The 24,786-nt window shown below is 39.3% G+C and overlaps 1 protein-coding gene across 2 annotated transcripts in view; it reads right to left on the reverse strand.

Annotated features, from left to right (window-relative positions):
* UBR3 (ubiquitin protein ligase E3 component n-recognin 3) overlaps positions 1–19,515 on the reverse strand; it is a 223,962-nt gene extending 204,447 nt beyond the window's left edge. For both annotated transcript variants that reach the window (XM_088021641.1, XM_088021642.1), the window contains exon 1: positions 18,960–19,515. In XM_088021641.1, coding sequence (XP_087877767.1) covers positions 18,960–19,507 — 548 coding nt within the window. In that variant the 5' untranslated portion in view covers positions 19,508–19,515. The remainder of the gene's footprint in view (positions 1–18,959) is intronic.
* Positions 19,516–24,786: the final 5,271 nt, after the last annotated feature.

The raw sequence follows: 24,786 nt of genomic DNA on the forward strand, positions 1-24,786 counted from the left end.
AAGGTGGGGTAGCAATCCTTCTATCAGACAAATTAGATTATAACCAAAGACTATAATAAGAGATGAGGAAGGACACTATATCCTACTTAAAGGGTCTATCCAACAGGAAGATCTAACAATTGTAAATATCTATGCCCCTAATATGGGAGCAGCCAATTATATAAGGCAATTAATAACAAAATCAAAGAAACACATCGACAACAATACAATAATAGTAGGGGACTTTAACACCCCCCTCAATGAAATGGACAGATCATCTAAGCAAAAGATCAACAAGGAAATAAAGACTTTAAATGATACACTGGACCAAATGGGCTACACAGATACATTCAGAACATTCCATCCCAAAGCAACAGAATATACATTCTTCTCTAGTGCCCATGGAACATTCTCCAGAATAGATCACATCCTAGGTCACAAATCAGGTCTCAACCGGGACCAAAAGATTGGGATCATTCGGTGCATATTTTCGGACCACAATGCTTTGAAACCAGAACTCAATCACAAAAGGAAAGTCGGAAAGAACTCAAATACATGGAGGCTAAAGAGCATCCTACTAAAGAATGAATGGGTCAACCAAGAAATTGAAGAAAATTTTAAAAAATTCATGGCAACAAATGAAAATGAAAACACAACTGTTCAAAGTCCTTGGGATGCAGCAAAGGCAGTCCTAAGAGGAAAGTATATAGCAATACAAGCCTTTCTCAAGAAACAAGAAAGATCTCAAATACACAACCTAACCCTACACTTAAGGAGCTGGAGAAAGAACAGCAAATAAAGCCTAAACCCAGCAGGAGAAGAGAAATAGTAAAGATCAGAGGAGAAATCAATGAAATAGAAACCAAAAGAACAGTAGAACAGATGGATGAAACTAGGAGCTGGTTCTTTGAAAGAATTAACAAGATTGATAAACCCCTGGCCAGACTTATCAAAAAGAAAAGAGAAAGGACCCAAATCAACAAAATCATGAATGAAAGAGGAGAGATCACAACCAACACCAAAGAAATACAAACAATTATAAGAAAATATTATGAGCAACTATATGCCAGCAAATGAGATAATCTGGAAGAAATGGATACCTGCCTAGAGTTGTATCAACTACCAAAACTGAACCAGGAAGAAGTAGAAAACCTGAACAGACCTATAACCACTAAGGAAATTGAAGCAGTCATCAAAAACCTCCCAACAAACAAAAGCCCAGGGCCAGATGGCTTCCCAGGGGAATTCTACCAAACATTCAAAGAAGAATTAATACCTATTCTCCTGAAACTGTTCCAAAAAATAGAAATGGAAGGAAAACTTCCAAACTTGTTTTATGAGGCCACCATTACCTTGTCCCAGACAAAGACCCCATCAAAAAGGAGAATTACAGACCAAAATCCTTGATGAACATGGGTGCAAAAATTCTCACCAATATACTAGCCAACAGGATCCAACAGTACATTAAAGGGATTATTCACCACGACCAAGTGGGATTTATCCCTGGGCTGCAAGGTTGGTTCAACATCCACAAATCAATCAAAGTGATACAATACATTAATAAAAGAAAGAACAAGAATCATATGATCCTCTCAATAGATGCAGAAAAAGCATTTGACAAAGTACAGCATCCTTTCTTGATCAAAACTCTTCCGAGTATAGGGATAGAGGGTACATACCTCAATATCATAAAAGCCATCTCTGAAAAACCCACAGCGAATATCATTCTCAATGGGAAAAAACTGAGAGCTTTCCTCCTAAGGTCAGGAACACGGCAGGGATGTCCACTATCACCACTGCTATTCAACAAAGTATTAGAAGTCCTAGCCACAGCAATCAGACAACAAAAAGAAATCAAAGGCATCCAAGTCAGCAAAGAAGTCAAACTTTCACTCTTTGCAGATGATATGATACTTTATGTGGAAAACCCAAAAGACTCCACCCCAAAACTGCTAGAACTCATACAGAAATTCAGTAATGTGGCAGGATATAAAATCAATGCACAGAAATTTCATTTCTGTACACCAACAACAAGACAGAAAAAAGAGAAATCAAGGAGTCGATCCCATTTATAATTGCACCCAAAACCATAAGATACCTAGGAATAAATCTAACCAAAGAGGCAAAGGATCTGTACTCAGAAAACTATACAATACTCATGAAAGAAACTGAGGAAAACACAAAGAAATGGAAAAACGTTCCATACTCATGGATTGGAAGAACAAATACTGTGAAGATGTCAACGCTACCTAGAGCAATCTACACATTTAATGCAATCCCTATCAAAATACCATCAACTTTTTTCAAAGAAATGGAAAAAATAATCCTAAAATTTGAATGGAACCAGAAAAGACCCCGAATAGCCAGAGGAAGGTTGAAAAAGAAAAGCAAAGCCGGTGGCATCACAATTCCAGACTTCAAGCTCTATTACAAAGCTGTAATCATCAAGACAGTATGGTACTGGCACAAAAACAGACACATAGATCAGTGGAACAGAATAGAGAGCCCAGAAATGGACCCTCAACTCTATGGTCAACTCATCTTCGACAAAGCAGGAAAGAAGATCCAATGGAAAAATGACCGTCTCTTCAACAAATGGTGTTGGGAAAATTGGACAGCCACATGCAGAAGAATGAAACTGGATCATTTCCTTACACCACACAAAAATAGGCTCAAAATGGATGAAAGACCTCAATGTGAGACAGGAGTCCATCAAAATCCTAAAGGAGAACAAAGGCAGCAACCTCTTTGACCTCAGCCACAGCAACTTCTTCCTAGAAACATCGCCAAAAGCAAGGGAAGCCAGGGCAAAAATGAACTATTGGGACTTCATCAAGATAAAAAGCTTTTGCACAGCAAAGGAAACAGTCAACAAAACCAAAAGACAACCAAGAGAATGGGATAAGATATTTGCAAATGACATATCAGATAAAGGGCTAGGAGCCAAAATCTATAAAGAACTTATCAAACTCAACACCCAAAGAACAAATAATCCAATCAAGAAATGGGCAGAAGGGCGACTGGGTGGCTCAGTTGGTTAAGCGACTGCCTTCGGCTCAGATCATGGTCCTGGAGTCCCGGGATCGAGTCCTGCATCGGGCTCCCTGCTCGGCAGGGAGTCTGCTTCTCCCTCTGACCCTCTTCCCTCTCATGCTCTCTATCTCTCTCATTCTCTCTATCTCAAATAAATAAATAAATCTTAAAAAAAAAAAAAGAAATGGGCAGAAGACATGAACAGACATTTTCCCAAAGAAGACACCCAAATGGCCAACAGACACATGAAAAAAAGTGCTCAACATCGCTCGGCATCAGGGAAATCCAACTCAAAACGTCAATGAGATACCACCTCACAACACCAGTCAGAATGGCTAAAATTAACAAGTCAGGAAACGAAAGATGTTGGCGAGGATGTGGAGAAAGAAACTTACACTGTTGGTGGGAATGCAAGCTGGTGCAGGCACTCTGGAAAATAGTATGGAGGTTCCTCAAAGAGTTGAAAATAGAGCTACCATACAACCCAGCAATTGCACTACTGGGTATTTATCCCAAAGATACAAATGTAGGGATCCGAATGGGTACATGCACCCCAATGTTTATAGCAGCAATGGCAACAACAGCCAAACTATCAAACAGCCACGATATCCAACAACAGAAGAATGGATAAAGAAGATGTGGTGTATATATATACAACGGAATATTATGCAGCCATCAAAAAAATGAAATCTTGCCATTTACAATGACGTGGATAGAACTAGACAGTATTACGCTAAGCGAAATAAGTCAATCAGAGAAAGACACGTATCATATGATCTCAATGATATGGGGAATTCTTTAACTCAGGAAACAAACTGAGGATTGCTGGAGTGGTGGGGGGTGGGAGGGATGGTGTGGCTAGGTGATAGACATTGGGAAAGGTATGTGCTACGGTGAGAGCTGTGAATTGTGTAAGACTGTTGAATCACAGACCTGTACCTCTGAAATAAATAATACATTATGTTTAAAAAAAAAAAAAGATAGTAGGAAGAGAAAAATGAAGCAGGGGAAATCAGAGGGGGAGATGAACCATGAGAGACTATGGACTCTGAGAAACAAACCAAGGGTTTTAGAGGGGAGGTGGGTGGGGGGAGGAGTTAGCCCGGTGATGGGTATTAAAGAGGGCAAGTACTGAATGGAGTGCTGGGTGTTACACATAAACAACGAATCATGGAACACTACATCAGAAACTAATGATGTAATGTATGGTGATTAACATAACAGCAAAATAAAATTTTTTTTAAAAAGATGTATTAACCCTTAAAAAAAAAAATCTGAGAATTCATTACCATCATACCTGCACTATTAGAAATATTAAAGGAAGTTTTTCAAGCAACCTTATAAGCCCACATGGCAGGCAACTGATCTTACTGTCAACAGCCATGTGAGTGACCCACCTTAGAAGTTGATCTTCAAGTCCCAGCAAGCCTTCAGGAAAATATAACCCCAGCCAATATCTTTACTACAAGCCCATGAGATGCTATGCCAGAACCACCTACGTAAGCCATTTCCAAATCCCTGGTCCACAGAAACTATGAGATAACAAATGTTTGTTGTTTTAAGCTTCTATGTTTCGGAGTGATCTGTTACACAGTGATAGATAACTACTAAAAACACTATCAACAAACCAGACTTAACTGACAATAATAGAACGTTATACCCTACAACAGCTGGACACTCATTCCATTCTTCATATAATATGTCCCAATAAAGTCCTTTTTCCATGTTTAAAAAGCACTGGGATGTTATTAACTCACAGAATTATATAGTCAAACATACAGACCTTTGCAAATGATCTACACTGCATACGTCATCAACATACACATTAATATACCCACTCTCCATTCCCTCTTCTCTTACTGAACTGTGGCCCTTGAAAAGTCATACACTGAAGCCCTAACCCCCAGGGGCACCTGGGTAGCTCAGTCGGATGAGCATCCGACTCAGTTTTGGCTCAGGTCATGATCTCAGGGTTGTGAGATTGAGCCCCATGTCAGGCTTTGCACTCAGCAGGGAGTCTGCCTGAGATTCTCTCTCTCCCTCTACCCTTCCCCCCACTTGTACTCTCTCTCTCTAAAATAAATCTTAAATAAAAAAGTTTTTTTAAGCCCTAACCCCCAATGCGACCATAGTTGGAGATAGGACCTTTGAGGAAGTAAGGTTAAGTGAGGTCATAGGGTGGGGCCCTAATCCAATACAAGTGGTATCCTTATAAGAAGGTAAAGAGACAGGAGGGATACACAGGTACTCAGAGGAAAGACCATGTGAAGATACAGGGAGAAGGCAGTCACCTACAGGCCAAGGGGAGAAGCCTCAGGAGAAACAAAACCTGCCAGCACCTAGATCTTGGACTTCCAGCCTCCAGAACTCTGAAAAATAAATTTCTGTTGTTTAAGTTGCCCAGGCTGTGGTATTATATTATGATAGCAAGCTGACTATACACTCCCTCAGTAGGACACAACTGCCTACACACAATGGAGCCAGCCTCATGGCCAACACTGAAATTAGTTCGGACCTACTGATAGCTTTTCAATACTGACAAGCAGAAAATATCAAAGAATGATATGGATCTTATGGATCCATAATGAATATGGATCTTATCAACTTTACGGTACTGAAGCATTTTAAATTGACATTACAAAAACTATGTTCACAGACCACAAAGGAATCAAACTGGAAATCAGTAAGAGGCATATGTTTAAAAATCCTTAAAATTTGAAAATTAAGTAACACACCTGTAAACAATGCATGGACAAAGAATAAATAAAACTATACTGTGATAATTTCTTTGTGCCTATCATATTTGCAAAGACCAAAAGTTATGATATACTATCTTGACAAGGTACTAAAGCAATGGATATTCTCACTGTACTGAAATAAAGAGTGTAAATTAATATACCAAATATGAGGACAATTTGTAAAAAATATACCAAAAGTATAAATGCACACCCATATGATCCAGTAATTTAAGGGATTAGAGTCAGGACTGCCTAATTTCTAATCTAGAACTCTTTTTCATGATACCTATAAGAATATTTTCTCAATGCACAAAGAAAGAATTTTCTTATGGTGTCCAAGTGAAAGAGATAAGTTATCAGATGTAGTCTAGGTATAATAACATATTGTAACTCCCACAGTTTTCAATAGCTTGAACAATCAAGGAGAAAGTCAAAATCAGAGCTAATTCAAAAAAAATCCTACCAAGCAGGAAACAAAGACTGGCACTTGGCCAGGGAGTACAGGCTAGGGACCCATCCAATCACGGCTGATTAAGGACCTAACCTGTGGCCCCACACCCAGTCACAGAGTTCAACTAGCTACATCACTCAGCCAGGGAGTACAGCCTGTGACTCTACCCAACCAGAGGAGATTATGGAGCCCAGGCAATGGCCCCGCTTTACCACAGAACCCAGTTAGCAGCCCCACCTAAATGTAGACTCATTTGACAGTAGAACCCAGCCAGTGGACCCCTCTCAACTTCAGAGCACAGGCAGTGGCCCCACCCAACCAAACACCTAGAAAGGAAATGCTGCCTGCCAGTGGACAGTATCAGATGACCCATCCAGAATCCCAGGCTGGGCTGACTGAAGAAAATCTTTCCCTTCCAAAGTGAACCTGTAAATACTGGAAGAGGAGACTACTTCTTCAAATGCACAGATATCAATGCAAGAACAGAAGGATCAAGAAGAATCAGGTATACCTGACACTACCAAAGGAAATCAATAAAGTTCCAATAACCGACCATGAAGAAACAGAGCTGAACTAAATGACAAAGAATTCAGAATAATCCGCTTAAATAAGTTCTGTGAACTACAAGAAAACCCAGATAGACAAGCAAAAATCGGAGGAAAATGCGTGAATAAAGTAAGTTCAAGAAGAAATTAAAATCATTTTAAAAACAAATTCTTGAGCTGAAGAAAATAACTTAACTGAAAAATTCAACAGAACTCTTCAACAGCAGACTTCACCAAGAAGAAAGAATCCATGAACACAAAGACAGGTCATTTGAAATCATCCAGTCAGAGGAGCAAAAGAAAAAAAGAATGAGAAAGAGTGAAGAAAGGTACAGGACTCCTAAGATACCACACAAACAACATACACATTATGGGAATCACAAAAGGAGAAAATAGAGAAGGAGACCAAAAGTCTATTTAAAGTAATATGGCTGAAAACATCCCAAATTTGGGGAAATAAATGGACATTAAGACTTAGGAAGCCCTGGGGCGCCTGGGTGGCTCAGTTGGTTGGGCGGCTGCCTTCGGCTCGGGTCATGGTCCTGGAGTCCCGAGATCGAGTCCCGCATCGGGCTCCCTGCTCAGCGGGGAGTCTGCTTCTCTCTCTGACCCTCTTCCCTCTCGTGCTATCTCTCATTCTCTCTCTCTCAAATAAATAAATAAATAAAATCTTAAAAAAAAAAAAAAAGACTTAGGAAGCCCTAGAGCCCCTAAACAGGTTGAGCCCAAAAAGGGCTACACTGAGACACATTTTAATTAAGTTATCAAAAGTCCAACAGAAAGAAAAATTTGAAAGCAGCAAGAGAAAACAACTCATCATACAAGTGAACCCCCATTAAGTCTATAAAATAATTTCTCGGCATAAATCTTGTAAGCCAGGAGAGAGTGGGATGATTTAGTCAAAATACTGAAAGAAAAAACTGCCAACTAAGAATACTATGCCCAGAAAAACTGCCCTTCAGAAATGAAGGAGGGGGCACCTGGGTGGCTCAGTCAGTTAAGCGTCTGCATCCGGATCAGGCCATGAGGCCAGGGTCCTGGTATCAAGCTCCCAGGATCATCAGGGAGTCTGCTTCTCCCTCTGCCCCTACCCACTGCTCATGCACTCGCGCTCTCTCTCACTCTCAAATAAATAAAATCTTTAAAAAAAGAAAGAAATGAAAGAGAAATACTTTCCCAAATAAAAAAAAGCTGAGAAAATTCACCACCCCTACATAAGACTTAAAAGAAATTCAGCTTTAAGAATTCTAAAGAGAATTCTTAAAGCTGAAATGAAAGGATGCTAATTAATAATGTGAAAATATATGAATATATAAACTCACCAGCAAAGATAAATATACAAAATAAGATTCTCTAATAAAAGAAATATAGGCATGTATAAAGAAAATATAAGAATGTATAAAACTCACCAGCAAAGGTAAATATACAAAGTAAGATTCTCTAATACTGCAAAGGTAGTATGCAAATCACTTTCAACTCTTGTATAAAAGTTAAAAAATGAACATACCAAAAACAACTATAACTACAATAATTAAAAAGATATAAAGTGTAATATCAATAATCTAAATGTGAGAGGGAGACATGTAGAACTACAGAGTTTTAGGTTGTTACCAACTTTAAAAAGGTTGTTCTAAGATACTTTATGTCAGTCTTGTGGTAACCACAACAGAAGAACCTGTGGTAGGTATACAAAAAAGTCAAGAGGAAACAAATCAAAGCATGTCATCAGAAAACATCAAATCACAAAGGAAGAGAGAAAAATGGAACTATAAGAGTCAAAAAGCAATTAACAAAATAGCAACAAAAAGTCCTTACCTATCAACAAATACTAAATGTAAATGGATTAAATTCTCCAATCAGAAGTCCTAGAGAAGCTGGATGGATTTTTAAAAAATCCAACAACATGCTGCCTACAAGGAACTCATGTTAGCTTAATGGGGCACACATAAGCTGAAAGGGATAGAAAAGATACCCCAAGTAAATGGTAGTTAAGAGAGAGCAAATGTGGCTGCCATTACATCAGATAAAATAGACTTTAAGTCCAAAATGGTCACAAGAGGGGGAAAAAAAAAGGTTATTACATAATATGGGATCAACTCATCAAGAAGATATAACAATTGTAAATATTTATGTACCTAAACATCAGAGCACCTAAATATGTAAAAGAAGCAGTAACACAACTGAAAAAAAAAAATAAAATAAACAGCAATACAATAATAAGGGACTGTGATACTCTACTCTTAACAATGGATAGATCATCCAGACAGGCAATTAATAAGGAAATAGCAAATGTAAACAACACTATAAACCAAATGGACGTAACACATACAGAACGTTCCATCCAACAGCAGCAGTATACACATCCATCTCAAGACAGAACATTCTCCCAGAAAGATCATATGTTAAGCCACAAAATAAGTCTTAACAAATTCAAGCAGACTGAAATTACATCTTTTCTGAACACAATGAAAACTATAAAACAAGAAATCAATAACAGGAGAGAAACTGGGATTCTCACAAATACGGGAAAATAGACAATACACTCCTGAACAAACAATAGGTCAAAAAAGAAAGGAAAATCAAAACAATATCTCGAAACAAATTAAAATGGAAACACAACAAACCAAAACCTACAAGATGCCAAAAAAGCAGTTCCAATTGGAAAATTTATAGCTATAAATGCTTACATTAAGGAAAAAGAAAGATTACAAATAAACAATCTAACTTGACATATCAAGGAACTAAAGGAATGGAAGGAAGGAAGGAAGGAACTAAGTCCAAAGCTAGCAGAAGAAAGAAAATAGAATAGAGCAGAAAGACATGAAATAAAGAATGAAAAATCAATAGAAAAGAACAAACAAAACTTAGACTTGGTTTTTTGAAAAGATAAACAAAACTGACCGATCTTTAGCTAGACTAATCACAAAAAAAAAGAAAAATGACTCAAATTAATAAAATTATAAAGAAAGAGGAGAAATTACAACTGGTACTAGTACCACAGAAATATAAAGGAACATAAGAGGCTACTATGAACAATTATACACAAATTGGACAACCTAGAAGAAACGGATAAACTCCTAGAAACATACAATCACCGAAGACTAAATCAATGAAAAAAACCAAAATCTGAACAGACCAATAACAAAGGAGACTGAATCAGTAATCAAATATCTCCCAGCCAAAAAAGCCCAGGACCAGATGACTTCACTGGTGAATTCTACCAAACGTTTAAAGAAGAATTAATGCCAATCCTTCTCAAACTCTTCCAAAACATTGAAGAATGAATACTCTCAAATTTATTTTGCAAGGCTAACATTACTCTGATACCAAAACCAGATGATAAGGACACTAAAAGAAAGGAAAATTACAGGCCAATATCCCTGATGCATATTGATGCAAAAATTCTCAACAAAATGCTAGCAAACTGAACTCAACAGCACCTGAAAAGATCAGATCCTACACCATAATCAAGAGGGATTTATCCCTGGGATATAAAGATGGTTCAAAATATGCAAATCAGTGTAACACCACATTCACAGAATGAAGGCTAAAGATCATACGATAATCTCAACAGATGCAGAAAAAGCAATTCACAAAAGTCAACATCTGTTTCATGATAAAAACTCAACAAACTGAGTACAGAGGAAATATATTTCAACATAATAAAAGTTATATATGACAAGTCCACAGCTAACATCATATTAAATGGTGAAAAACTGAAAACTTTTCTTTAAAATCAGGAACAAGATATAGGTGCCTATTATCATCACTTCTACTCAACATAGCATTGGAAGTCCTAATTGCAACAACTAGGGAAGAAAAAGAAATAAAAGGCATCCAAATCAGAAAGAAAGAAGTGAAATTATCTCTGTTTACAGATGACCTATTATATATAGAAAACCTTAAAAAACTATTAGAATATTACTAGTCATAGGACACAAATCAACAGACAAAAATCAACTTCATTTTTATATACTAACAATGAACTATATGAAAGAAAAATAAGGAAAGAAATGCCATTTACAACAGTATCCAAAACCATAAAATATGTAAGAATAAATTTAACCAAGGAGGTGAAAGATCTGTGCACTGAAAAATACAAAATAGTGATGAAAGAAATTTAAGAAGAAACAAATAAATGGAAGGAAAGATATCCCATGTTCATGGACAGGAAAAATTAATATTGTTAAAATGTCTATACTAGGCAAACCAACTTATAGAATCAATGCAAATCCCTACCAAAATTCCAATAGCATTTTTTAAGGAAATAGAAAAAATCCCAAAGTTCATATGAAATCACAAAAGACCCTAAATAGCCTAAGCAACCTAGAGAAAGAAGAACAAAGCTGGAGACATCACACTTTCTGATTTCAAACTGTATTTCAAAGCTATAGTAATCAAAATGGCATGGCACTGGCATAAAAACAGACATACAGGGGCACCTTGGTGGCTCAGTCATTAAGCATCTGCCTTCAGCTCAGGTCATGATCCGAGGGTCCTGGGATCAAGCCCCATGTCAGGCTCCCTGCTCAGCAGGAAGCCTGCTTCTCCCTCTCACACTCCCCTTGCTTGTGTTCCCTCTCTGTCTCTGTCAAATAAATAAAATCTTTAAAAAAATAAATAAAAATAAAAAATGGGCAAAGGAACAGAACAGACATTTTTCCAAAGACAACATACAAATGGCCAACATGTACGTGAAAAGGTGCTCAACAACAATCACAGGAAATATAAATCAAAACCACAATGAGGTAGATCACCTCATTTCTGTTAGTACAGCTTTTATCCAAAAAACAAGAGATAACAAGTGTTGGCAAAGATGTAAAGAAAAGAGGACTCCTGTTTACTGCTGGTGGGAATGTAAACTGGTACATGCAAAAATGTTCACTGCTGTGGAAACAATGAAAAAATGTAAAGCATCTAATTGTCCCTTAGCAAAGAAATAGATTGCCAAGCCATGATTTAATCATACCACAGAATACTTAGTAGCAGTTAGAAATGAATGAATTAGTCCATATTAGTAACTTGGTAAGTGAAAAAGGCAAGCTTTAAAAATATTCATAGGGGCACCTGGGTGGCTCAGTCGTTAAGCGTCTGCCTTCGGCTCAGGTCATGATCCCAGAGTCCTGGGATCGAGTCCCACATGGGGCTCCCTGCTCCGCGGGAAGCCAGCTTCTCCCGAGCCAGCTTCTCCCTCTCCCACTCCTTCTGCTAGTGTTCCCTCTCTCACTGTGTCTCTATCAAATAAATAAAATCTTTAAAAAAACAAATAAAATAAAAATATTCATATAATTTATGTGCAATTTTAACACTAAAACAATCATATATTGTTTAAAGTAGCAAAAGTACAAAACATGCATGGATTTTCACACAGGAATTTCAGGGTAATGGTAACCCCTGGGGAGGGAAAGAGAAAGGAAGGTAGAAGATGACCCTTAGTTCTCTGGTCAAAAGAAGCTCTATAGCAAATAGGGCAAAAGGTTAACATCTATTAATCTCAGTGGTGAGTACAGGGCTATCTTTTATATTACTTTTGTACCTTTCTATATATTGAAAATGTTTCATAGTTGAAAATAGTTTTAATGGCTTTTATATAACATAAAAATGATTAGAAAAAATAATTACAATCTAATGACTTCCAAATTGCTGTGCTCTAGTTAAACCTTATTACAATGAAGATGACTAGAGATTACACTTCCAGCTCAAGTAGACTCTTCTACACTAAGACTCTGTCTATACTATTTCTGGTAAACTAGCAATGAAAAAAAAAAGTAAAATGAACACAGAAAAGTGAACAAAAAATTTCTTCAACTCTTTCCTCCAAGCTCTTGAATCATGAGAAATGTGTTCCCTTGAATTCATGACCTGAGTCAGATGGATATTGCAGTAGAGAAAATTCCAGATTCACAGGGAAGAAAATCTCACAAGTAATCCATGTAAATACATGGAAACATATATAATAATTTAAGAGATTAGTTCTAACACCGTCCCTACAAAATCTGTAAACACAAAATTTGATACAAGTAACCAATTTACTAAAACTCTAAATATGTCTGAGAGGATATAAATAAAAGAGGTAGAGGCACAGGTCTTTATCATCAAATCTTTATTGAAAGTTTTTATTTGTATAGATATAACCTAGAGATGATAAAAATTGTTATAATTCAGAATCAAATCCTGCAATATGGTTTCACAGTGTACTTATGTTACAGGAGTGTTGCCCCTACAGATGAGCAGGGAAAGTAAAACTTGCCACCAGACTTTGCAGAAGATACAACATGAATAGAGCATGAAACTTCAAGGACAGGAATGTATACGGTGGTTAAAGAAATAATGGAGGATCCCACTGCAATGGAGATTATAAGGTTGGCAGTGCCGGGAGAGACCACATGTGAGTTTAGGTGATCCTTGAAACTTTAAGAGTAGTCTAGAAAGAACTCTCACTAGAATATGAATTCAATTAGAATATCACCATTTTGCAAACCCTAATAAAAATATGGATCTGGACAATAATAATCAATAGCTACTAAATCTTTAACAAGATAGGTAACTTTATAATAAATGGATCATACTGACAACTCTGAGCCCATTGATTAATCCTAGCATTAACCAAAGGAGAGACAAGGAAACATTCTGTAGCTCCTGATATGATCCAACAGGAAGTATAAAACCATTATGAAGTTTCCTTGCTAAACAAAACAAAACAAAAAAATAGAATCTAAAATTTGATCAAGACTCTAGACCCCAACCACTGGTTTACAGGAAATAATGGGCAGAGGAACAAGTTAAACATCACATCTCAGAGATGCAATCAGTAATACCCAGAATGCAGGTTCCTTCAATTAGTAGACAAAAAAAAAAAAAAAAAAAGGGGGAGGAGGGTGCTGAAGGGGGTATAACATAAAAGAGTCCTAAGAGATATAACAACCAAACACAATATGAGGGCCTTGTTTGAATCCTAATTCTAAACCAACCCTAAGAAATCATTCATGAAACAACTGGGAAAATCTGAACATTCACTGGATATTTGAAGACTTTCAGAAATAATTGTGAATATTTTAGGTGTGGTAAATGGTACTGTGGTTGTTCTTTTAATCATGATAAAATATACCTACATAAAACTTACTGTTTTAACCTTTTTTTAAGTGTACAATTCAGTAATATTAAGAACATTCACACAGTTGCGCAGCCATCACCACAATCCATCTCAAGAACTTTTTCATCTTCCCAAATTGAAACTCTGTACCCATTACACAATAACTCCCCACTCCTCTCTCCCTCCAGCTCCTGGCAACTACCATTTTCTACCTTCTGTCTCTAAAATTAAACTATTGCAGGTACCTCATAAAAACAGAATCATACAATATTTGTCCTTTATATCTGGCTTATTTCACTTAGCATAATGTCTTCAAGGATCATCCCTACTGCAGCATGTATCCCAACTCCATTCCTTTTAAAGGCTGAGTAACATTCCATCTTATGTATATACCACATTTTGCTTACCCATTCACCTGTCAATGGACATTTGAGTTATGTTTTATTTTTAAGAGTTCACATCTCTGTACTGAGGTACATACTCAAATATTTAAAAATTAAATTATAAGATAGCTGAGATTTGCTTCAAAATACTCCAGTTTGGAAAGAAAGGACAATGAAACAATATATCACTTCTCACGTAACAGATTAACAAAGATTAAAATACTGATAATACCATATATATTGGCCAAGATGTGGGGAAACATGCTCTTTCATTCATTGTTGGTAGACTATAAATTCATGTCTTTGGAGGGCTCTATCAAAGTTTAAAGTGTACATTTACTTTAACCAAGATAATAACTTCTAGGAATTTATCCTCACCTATGAGCTCACACATATACACAAAGAAGAGTATACAAGCATACTAACTGCAACAATGTTTATAATAGTCCACGACTGGAAACAATTTAAATGTCTATCACTAGGAAAATGACAGCATAAATTACAGGAAAAAAATATAAAAGTGCAATGAAATACAATTTAACTGTAAAAAAAGAAAAGAAATGGTTCTAATGTACACTAATAAGAGACAGGGTCCAATAATTATGTTAAGGGGGAAAAAGCCAGGTACAGAAGAGTACACACTATTTAACCAGACATTCACTGCTTCCATTTCTGGCACTGCCACAGACCAAATAAATCTAAAAATTTCCCACAACAAAAGAGCTACAATTGCAGAGTAAATTATAACTAACATCTTTTAAATTTTTTTTTAATTTTATTTATTTATTATTCATGAGAGACAGAGAGAGGGGGAGAGAGAGAGAGAAAGAGAGGCAGAGGGAGAAGCAGGCTCCCAAGGAGCAGGGAGCCCAATGCGGGACTCGATCCCAGGACTCTGGGATCATGACCTGAGCCGAAGGCAGACGCTTAACCATCTGAGCCACCCAGGCGCCCTAACATCTTTTAAATGTATAGCTAAGCTTAAAATAAGGGAAATCTATCACTGAGGAGTAGGAGAGAGGAAAGTGGAACCCTTACTTTTTACTTTATCCACTTATTTTTTTTTAAGATTTTATTTATTTGAGAGAGAGAGAATGAGAGATAGAGAGCACGAGAGGGAAGAGGGTCAGCGGGAGAAGCAGACTCCCTGCTGAGCAGGGAGCCCGATGTGGGACTCGATCCCAGGACTCCAGGATCATGACCTGAGCCGAAAGCAGTCGACTGCTTAACCAACTGAGCCACCCAGGCGCCCTCCACTTATTTTTTTTTAAGATTTTATTTATTTATCTGAGAGAGAGAAAGCATGAGCCATGCAGAGGGATCATGATCCGAACCGAAGGCAGATGCTTAACTGACAGCCACGCAGGTGCCCCTCCACATATTTTTATGTTGTAACCAGTATGTATTACTTTTGAAATTAAAAAAGAAATTATCGGGGCACCTGGGTGGCTCAGTCATTAAGTATCTGCCTTCAGCTCAGGTTGTGATCCCAGGGTCCTGGGATCGAGCCCCACATCGGGCTCCCTGCTCAGCAGGAAGCCTGCTTCTCCCCTCTCCCACTCCCCCTGCTTGTGTTCCCTCTCTCGCTGTCTCTGTCAAATAAATAAATAAAATCTTTAAAAAAAAAAAAAAAAGAAAGAAAGGCCAAAATAAGAACAGCATATTAGGGGCGCCTGGGTGGCTCAGTCAGTTAAGCATCTGCCTTCGGCTCAGGTCATGATCCCAGGGTCCTGGGTTAGAGCCCCACATCGGGCTCCCTGCTTAGTGGGGAGTATGCTTCTCCCTCTGCCTGCCACTCCCCCTGCTTTGTGCTCTCTCTCTCTGACAAATAAAAATCTTAAAAAAAAAAAAAGACAAAAACACAGTATTGAACAGAAGTACCCAATAGGAATGCTATTTGTAGAGGCAGTAGAGAGAAATGTTGAGCTGTCACTCTCTGGAGCCAGCAGGCTGGCAGTAGCTTACTACCTGTATAACCCTGAGCAAATTTTTTAAAACTGTGCCCCACTTTCCTCTTCTGTATCATGGGAATAATGACAGTAACAATCTCAGGTTTGTTGAAGATTAAATGAGTTACATAATGTAAAGCAGTTAATATTTGACCACTGTTTACCACACAGATGGATAAAAATCCAACACTCTTTTAATGAAGCTGTTGGAACACAAGAAGTCTGATACTTTGCTTAAGTACTCAGCCTTATGAAGGGCAATTTGTAAATCCCACCGTTGAGAATTTATCTCACTGATATTTTTGCAGGTGTAAAAAGACAGGTATAGGGGCATCTGGGTGGCTCAGTTGTTAAGCATCTGCCTTCAGCTCAGGTCCTGGGATGTAGCCCCACGTTGGGAATCCCTGCTCAGCAGGGAGTCTGCTTCTCCCTCTCCCTCTGTCCCTGCCCCTCCTCGTGCTCTCTCTTGCTCATCCTCTCTCAAATAAATAAAATCTTTAAAAAAAAGGAAAAAAAGGTATACAGGTTTTTTATTTCATACTTGAAACCCAAATGTCAAATATCAAAAATGACGATAAATAAAGAGTGGTGGGGGCACCTGAGTGGCTCAGTCAGTTAAACGTCTGACTCTTGATTTCAGCTTAGGTCATGATCTCAGGGTCATGAGCTAGAGCCCCACAATGGGCTCTGTGCTGGGTGTGGAGCTGCTTAACATTCTCTCTCTCTCTCTCTCTATCTCTGTGTCTGCCCCTTCCCCAGCTCATGCGTACTCTCTCTTTCTTAAAAAGCAAAAACAAAAAATTAAAAAATAAATTAAAAAAGAGTGGCAAATTCATGACATGAACACTATACAGCAGTGTTTTTTGGGGGTTTTTTTTAGAGTAGGGTGAGTACACTGATTTACTGACATGGAAAGACCTCTTGGTAAGTGCTTGGTAAGTGAAAAATGCAAGATGTTATGTTAGCTTTTGCATGAAAAGAAACTGAATAATCAAAATACATATTCATCCTTGTTTGTTTTTGCACTAAGAGAAAATAGTAATGGTGAGAAGGAACTCGGCAGATGAAAGCCAGGATGGGAGGGAAACTTCAAACTGTGCAACTTTTTATTTTTTTCTCTTGTGCTTTTTTGGCTACATGAATATTTTACCTACTCAAATATTAATTTTTTAAAGTATTTTTTAAGTGTAAGGAATACACTTTGGTTCTCAAACACTGGCTGCAATTACTACTACCGTTGTTGTTGTTAGTAGCAGTAGTGATAGTAGTTACAAGCTCAAAATACCTCCTTTCTGAAGCCTTTTTCATACTCCCTCTGCACAGAAGCCTCCTCTAACTCCCAGACTATTTAAAGAATTTATCATTTTCTACTCTAGTGTAAGCCGCTTAGGAGGTAGGTCAATGTCTTGTTCATTCTTAATATCCTAGGAGCCTTGCTTGCACCTGGTAGATACAAACATTCTGTAGTAACAGTAACCTACAAGTACTCCAAAGAAGAAAATAGCAACCCTTTCTAAAAGGGTCTATTCCTTTTTTATAAGGATATGCTCTATCCTTAATTATAAGACCTGAAAATTTTAGAACTTGAATAACTGGATTTGCTAACATTCGCCCAGCCAAAATGTCCTCTCTTTCACCAAGTTTTTTTTCTTTTCCCAGGACTTCCCCAGACATTGATAACATGTCCCAAGCCAAGACACTACATGTACCAACTCTTTAACTCACTGCAATCTCTGAAATGCCTTTTATCCTAAGTCCCAACACCCTGGTACATTGCTCCTATCCAAAAAGCATTTGTTGGGCGCCTGGGTGGCTCAATCCTAAGCGTCTCTGCCTTCGGCTCAGGTCATGTTCGGCGGGAAGCCTGCTTCTCCTCTCCCACTCCCCCCTGCTTGTATTCCTGCTCTTGCTCTCTCTCTCTCTCTGTCAAATAAGTAAATAAAATCTTTACAAAAAGAAAAGAAAAGAAAAAGCATTTGTTGACTGTCTCCTTTTAGATAGAGGTTCACATATTATAAGTCAGTGAATAAAGTGCCCTTTTAACCGAAGACCTAATATCTGATTCCTAATTCGCTCAGTGTTTTGTTTGTTCTTCTGGTATGTAGGGTGTTCTATAACCGACTGTTCAGTAGCCCAATTCTAGATGTCATTCCGGCACACCAAATACTCCACTGACAGCTCAACAGTCACTTTTCATGCAGGCCCCTCCCCTTCCCTCCTCCCTCAACCCTCATAAGCCCTAGAGCTCCTTCCCCGATACTGACAGACACACTGACAGTTCAGAAGTCCTTCTACCCAAGCTGTCCTCCCCTACAGCTGCAAGACCACCTCCCCGACTCTTACCATCCTGCGACCCAATTCGCCCCAATACCATCCCCCTCCCAGCCAATCCAAACCACATCACCAGTTTCTTCCCAAGAACCAGGCCGCTTTAAAGCTTTTCCCAATAAGTACACAATTGACAGCTCGACACCAGATTCCCCCAAGTAATCCTTTCCTCCTTCTTCCCCTCCTACCCCCCGCACTGGTTCTCCTGTCGCTACCACTCACTTGCCCTGGCTTCCCCGAAAATTCACAGCCTCGTTCGGTAAACACGCTCTCCGCTCTCCCCATTCCCTTTCCACCGCTGACAGCTCAGTCACCTCCATCCCCATGTGGCTGCACCCTCCCCCACTCCTTTCCCTTGACAGCTCAGGGTCGGCTCCCAGCCTTCCCTCGGCCCCAGGCCTCCCCCGACCCGACTTGGGCCGCCGCGGTGCCCCCCGCCCCGCAGAAGGGCTCCACTCACCCACTCTCCCGCATCACGTTGCTGTCCCCGCAGTCACAGGCACCCCCAGCCTGGCTGCGGAACATATTGAAGTCGTGTCCGGTGTGGTCGCCCTGGTGGAAGCACTCCGCGCACAGCGACATGCAGGGGGAGATGCCGCACGTCCGGCAGCGGTAGGCCACGAAGTTGGCTGTCCAGACCAGGCCGCAGAGCGCCGCGGGGTCGTAGGCCCGCACCGCCGCGCAGAACTCGTCGTAGCCTCCGCCGCCCGCCAGAAGGCACTTACACCACTCCAGGGCCTCCTCCTCGGCCGCCCCCGGACCGCCCCCGCCGCCGGCTACCGCCGCCTCCTCGCCGTCCGCAGTCGTGGTCAGCGGCCGCTCGGCGCTCAGCACCCGCTCCAGCAGCGCCTGTAGCTCCTCAGCACCTGCCCTGTTGTCCGGCCGGCTGAGGGCCGCCTTCAGATGCGCCGCAGTGGCCGCCTTGTCCAGGGCCAGCCCAGGCGCGGTCAGCTCGGGTTGGGGCGGCTGCGGCCCTCCGACGGCCGCCGCGGCCGCCGCCGCCGCCATGATGAGAGCTCAGAATTTGGAGAGCCCAGGGCCGGCGGCTCCTCCCGGGAGGGTGGGGGAATTGACTGCTGCGATTGCTCGGCCCGCCCAACTCTCGCGATACCCCGGAGCCGCCGCGCACCTCCGTCCGCGTCCCCGCCCCTGCACACGCCCCCTCGGGCTTCGGGGCCTGCTCCCCGCCTCTCTCTCGTGGGTCCTCTTCTCTTCCTTACCCCCTCCTCTTGGCTCTCAAAGCTGAGAGCTACTGAGATAAGGGACCCGCCTTTAAAAATATATATATATGGACAACTTTTTCTGGACCATATGAAAAATCTTTCAATATGGACTTTTTTTTCTTTCTTTACCTAGACTATAGGAATTATACACAGCGTCTTTCAGAGGTATTTTAAGCATTTGCATTTCGTTTTGAGATGTAGATTCCCATTGTTATTAATCCTTAATTACTATTGAATCACTGTTACTACTGAAGCAAACTCCTAACATTCCCCCTAAATCAATTCTTACCCTCACATTATTATCAGGTTAATCTAAAGTACATTTTTTAGATGATTAAAGTACACTACATTCTTACTATCATTCTCCTGTCAAAATCTTCAGTGGAAAAAAAAAAAAGCTCCTTAAATCTTCTCTCAAAAAACCACCTATCTTTCTTTTTTTATTTTTTTAAGATTTTATTTATTTCAGAGAGCACGCCCACGCATGAGCAGGGGGGGAAGGGCAGAGGGAGAAGCGGGTCCCACAGGGCAGGGATCCTGGCTAGGGCTCTGTCCCAGGACCCTGAGATCATGACCTGAGCTAAAGGTAGACACTTACCTGATTGAGCCACCCAAGTGCCCCAAAAAGCCACCTATCTTTCTATCCTTATCTCCTGACACTACTCCAAGTTTGCCATATGAAAGAGACCACTGGGACTGTTCACTGTTTTATGAGGCTTTATCATTTCCTGTCTCTGGATCTTTATTGTTCCTAGTTCCCACACTACTCCATCCCACTCCCTCACCCTACAACCTAATCTAGCACAGTCTACCTATGTAATTTCTTTTCTTCAAAAGGATGGCTCTTAACTTGATGATACAACTTTGTTTTAAACTCTACACCAGACACAGGCTCGAACTCTGCACCCCAACATCAAGAGTCGCATGCTCTACCAACTGAGCCAGCCAGACACCCCTTAAATGATATAACTTATTGCCTTTACTGTAAAATCTCATCTTCACCTCACTACTAATTGGTAAATTTCCTAAGGGCAAAGAATGAGTCTTCTTCATCACTGGACATAAATGTTCAAATATTTGTCTGTTTATTGTTAAATAGAACATTCTTAGTATAGATAATGTTTGTTGCATATTTTTATGGGCCCTGCTCTTTATGTTATTTCATTTAATCCTCTCAATAATTCTATGAAGTAAGTACTGTTAATAGAGGAAACTAAAACTTAAGAAGGTGATTTATGTGCCCCAAAATACACAGCTGGCAATTAAGTGAAATGTGACTAGAACCCAGATCCATCTGATTCCAAAGCCCTGCTCTTAACTACCACACCAGTATTTTCCAAACCTGCCTGATCTCTAAGAATCACCTGAAGCTCTACTCACAAAAACAGATTCCCAGGAACCATCTCAGACCTAAGGAATCCAAATCTCCAGAAGTTATACTATCCTATCTAACGAAATCTGAATCTTGAGGGAGATTATCAATAATGATTCTTCCAGAACTAAAAATCTACAGCTTATTAAAATTTCCACAGCTTACTTCCAGACAGCTGGCTCTGTTATACAAATAACTTAGTAACACAAGACAGAGGACAACCAAGAATGAAAAAAAACTGTAGAAGAAATAATCCAAGGGGCGCCTGGGTGGCTCAGTCGTTAAGCGTCTGCCTTCGGCTCAGGTCATGATCCCAGGGTCCTGGGATCGAGTCCCACATCGGGCTCCCTGCTTAGCGGGAAGCCTGCTTCTCCTTCTCCCACTTCCCCTGCCTATGTTCCCTCTCTCACTGTGTCTCCATCAAATAAATAAATAAAATCTTAAAAAAAAAAAAAGAATCCAAGGAAGTAGAATAAGAGTATTTCCAATCCATAACCCTGTGTTATAAATGAATTGAACACAAAACATATTATTTCACATATCCTGACCCTCTACATTAATAAAGCATCTTATAATAATCATTAAGTAGTGATAATTAATTTAAAAGTTGCTCAAAAATTCTCTTTATGAATCACCAAATTATAAACCAAGTAAATTCCAGGAACATTTCAAACTAAGGTAGAACTAGTGTGTGTTCACTAGTCAATGCCTATGGGTAAGGCGGTTGGGGAATTTCTGCAAACTCCCACCAGTGCCTCTTTTTTGCTGTACAAAAACAACAAAATTTAAATACTAAACTTGAATCAAATCACTAAGTTGGACACCTGAAACTAATGTAACATTGTGTATCAACTATACTCAATCTAAAAAAATTAAAAAGTTAAAAATGAGGGGTTCCTGGCTGTCTCAGTTGGTAGAGCATACAACTTGATCTCAGGGTCCTGAGATCATATATATCCACACAAAGACTTAGAGGTAAATATTCATACCAGTATTATTCATAATAGTCCCCCAAAACTGAAAATGATCCAAAGGTCTATGAATTTGTAAACAGATAAACAAAAAGTGGCATGTTCATAAAATCGTATACTATTTAACAATAAAAAGGAATGAAGTATTGATACGTGCTACAACATGAATAAACTTCTAAAAATGTTTTGTCAAAGAAGGAAGTCAGATACAAAAGATGAATATTATATTACTCCATTTACATGAACTGTCCAGAAAAGACAAATCTATAGAGACAGAAAGTAGAGACGGAAAGTGGCTGTCTGGAGCTGGGGGTAAGAACAGGAAATAACTGCAAATGCGGATAAGCGATCTTTTTAGGATGATAGAAACGTTCTAAAGTTGGTTGGGATGATAGTTGCACAACTATGTAATTTGCTAAAAATCACTGAATTCAACTCTAAAAACAGGTGGATTTTATGGTATGAAACTATACCTCAATAAAACAGTTTAGAATAATAATAGTAATCAGTAGCATTAGTTATTGTTTGAGATGAATGAAAAAATCAAATTTCTGTCCAGGTACAAACAATTTCACTGCTTTAGCTTTTAAAATGAATATGACAAGCTCTCAAATATTTGCTTCTCCTAGAATGTTTGGGGCTTCTATCATTTGGATTCAGGAAGTCTGACATTTTTCTCTTTCAGTGCGTGAGTGAAATATAAAAACTCTTCTTCTAAATTACCTCTCAAATCACTGTGCTGTGTCATGGGGAATTCCTACAAGGATCACATTTCCATGAGGGAAAGCCAGATTGAAATGCAGCTGAAAACTCTGTACTCCTTAAATGCTATACCTCATTAAATGTTACTGTTACTCTACAGAGGACATTGAATAAATAATGCAACATACTGCTGTTACAGAAAGCTACAAAATAATACCTAAAAAACTGCATTTTTATGTATCCATCTTAATATGAAGAAGAATCCTGTGATACTTCTAAATTGGCTTTTCAAATTAAAATAAACCACACAGGTAAGGTAAAAAGCTATAAATGATAAATAACACAATTGCTTCCAAAATTAGAGACCCTTAACAGAGAACTAACAAAGTAATGGAAATACTCCAAAGTTGCTTTCGTATTTATCAGGACTTTCTGGTTGAAAGTCCTTGACTAGCGTAAGCCAAAAAGAGGACAATATTAGATGATATAATCAGTGGAGGGAAGAGGGAGATGAACCTGTGTGCATCCTCACCTTTAATTTCAGGACGGACTCCATTGTCTCCAACAGCTTCTGTGCATGAGCCTCCCCAACCCCAGCTCTAGGCCTTATCTCCACAACTTCACAACAAAGAAAACGGATCTCTTCTCTGCCAGATCCACTTACGCCCCTGAGGAAGAATTCTGACTGACCAAGCTGGTGACCAATGCCACCCTTATTACCAGAAGGAAGAGGAAGAGATACCTGCTGGAAATAAACACATACAAGATGCCTACCACAATATTCACTTCTAAATTTCTGCCTGGCCTCCATATTTACACATCAGACTTTCTCTAGGTGCACAGCAAGTTCACCAGTTCTAATCACAACTGTCAAAATTCACACCATAAGAAACACTGTGTCTACTATAGCCAAGAAATTCTGCCTGATCACATTTAAGATTCACAACAACCCTGAAAGGTAATTATTATTAGGTTTCATAGATGTCAAAACCTAAGAACAAACCCTGGAAGAGAAGTCACTTATTGTTCCTACATGTGCCTTTCTTCCTTCTCCTCTCTCCCTCCATCTCTTCCCTCCCTCTCTCCCTGCCCCACCCCTCCCTCCCTTCCCCTTCTCTCCCTTCCTTCTTTCCTTCTTTAGTAACTGAGTCCTTTAAAATCCTGCAACTATACTTACTGTGATTCTCTCATTTGTTTAATATTGAAGCAAGGACATTTTTAGTAAGTTTCTCAACTCATGTTTTAGAAATATTTTTAGGAAAAAAGCATGACTGTGCATTAAAGATTTGACCTATATTAGCTCCTCTACAGATTGGTCTGTGCAACTTTTCCAAGGTTATAAATGCTTAACAATCTTCTGGGATCTTTTTCATTATTTAATACCATTACACATTGTGCTAATTTTATTTCCCTCCTTTTTTCTTAAACCAGAGGAAAGTTTCCTTCTCTGCACCTCCACTGAAGGACAGAAAATTTTTGCCTACTGGCATTTTCATGCAACAAATAAATGCAATATTTGTTGAGCCCCTACCAGTTGCTCTCAGCAAGAGCTGAGAATAGCACTGTGAACAAAACAGACATGGTCCATGGCATGCCTGATGTGGCACATCTCCAGAGGTACAATTCACATAAAATACAATGCTTCTGACATAGACCTGGCAGACCGATAGAATCATATTATAACTTACAACCTAATCTACAAATACATTATTACTATTGCTATAATTATTATTACCTCTGATCCTGGAGTGAGAAAACATTTTTTAATGGACACAAAAAATACTAACCACAAAAGAAAAGACTGGCTGACAAAATGAGTTAACTTAAAATTTTAAATTTTTATTCATTAAAAGACATCATTAAGGGGAGCCTGGGTGGCTCAGTCGCTAAGCGTCTGCCTTCGGCTCAGTTCATGATCCCAGGGTCCTGGGATCGAGCCCGGCATCGGACTCCCTGCTGCACTGGAAGCCTGCTTCTCCCTCTCCCACTCCCCCTGCTTGTGTTCCCTCTCTCACTGTC

The sequence above is a fragment of the Eumetopias jubatus genome, unplaced genomic scaffold, assembly GCF_037043125.1.
Source record: "Eumetopias jubatus isolate StellerSeaLion01/CBP00866 unplaced genomic scaffold, mEumJub1_p1.0 scaffold_3, whole genome shotgun sequence".
NCBI lineage: Eukaryota > Metazoa > Chordata > Mammalia > Carnivora > Otariidae > Eumetopias > Eumetopias jubatus.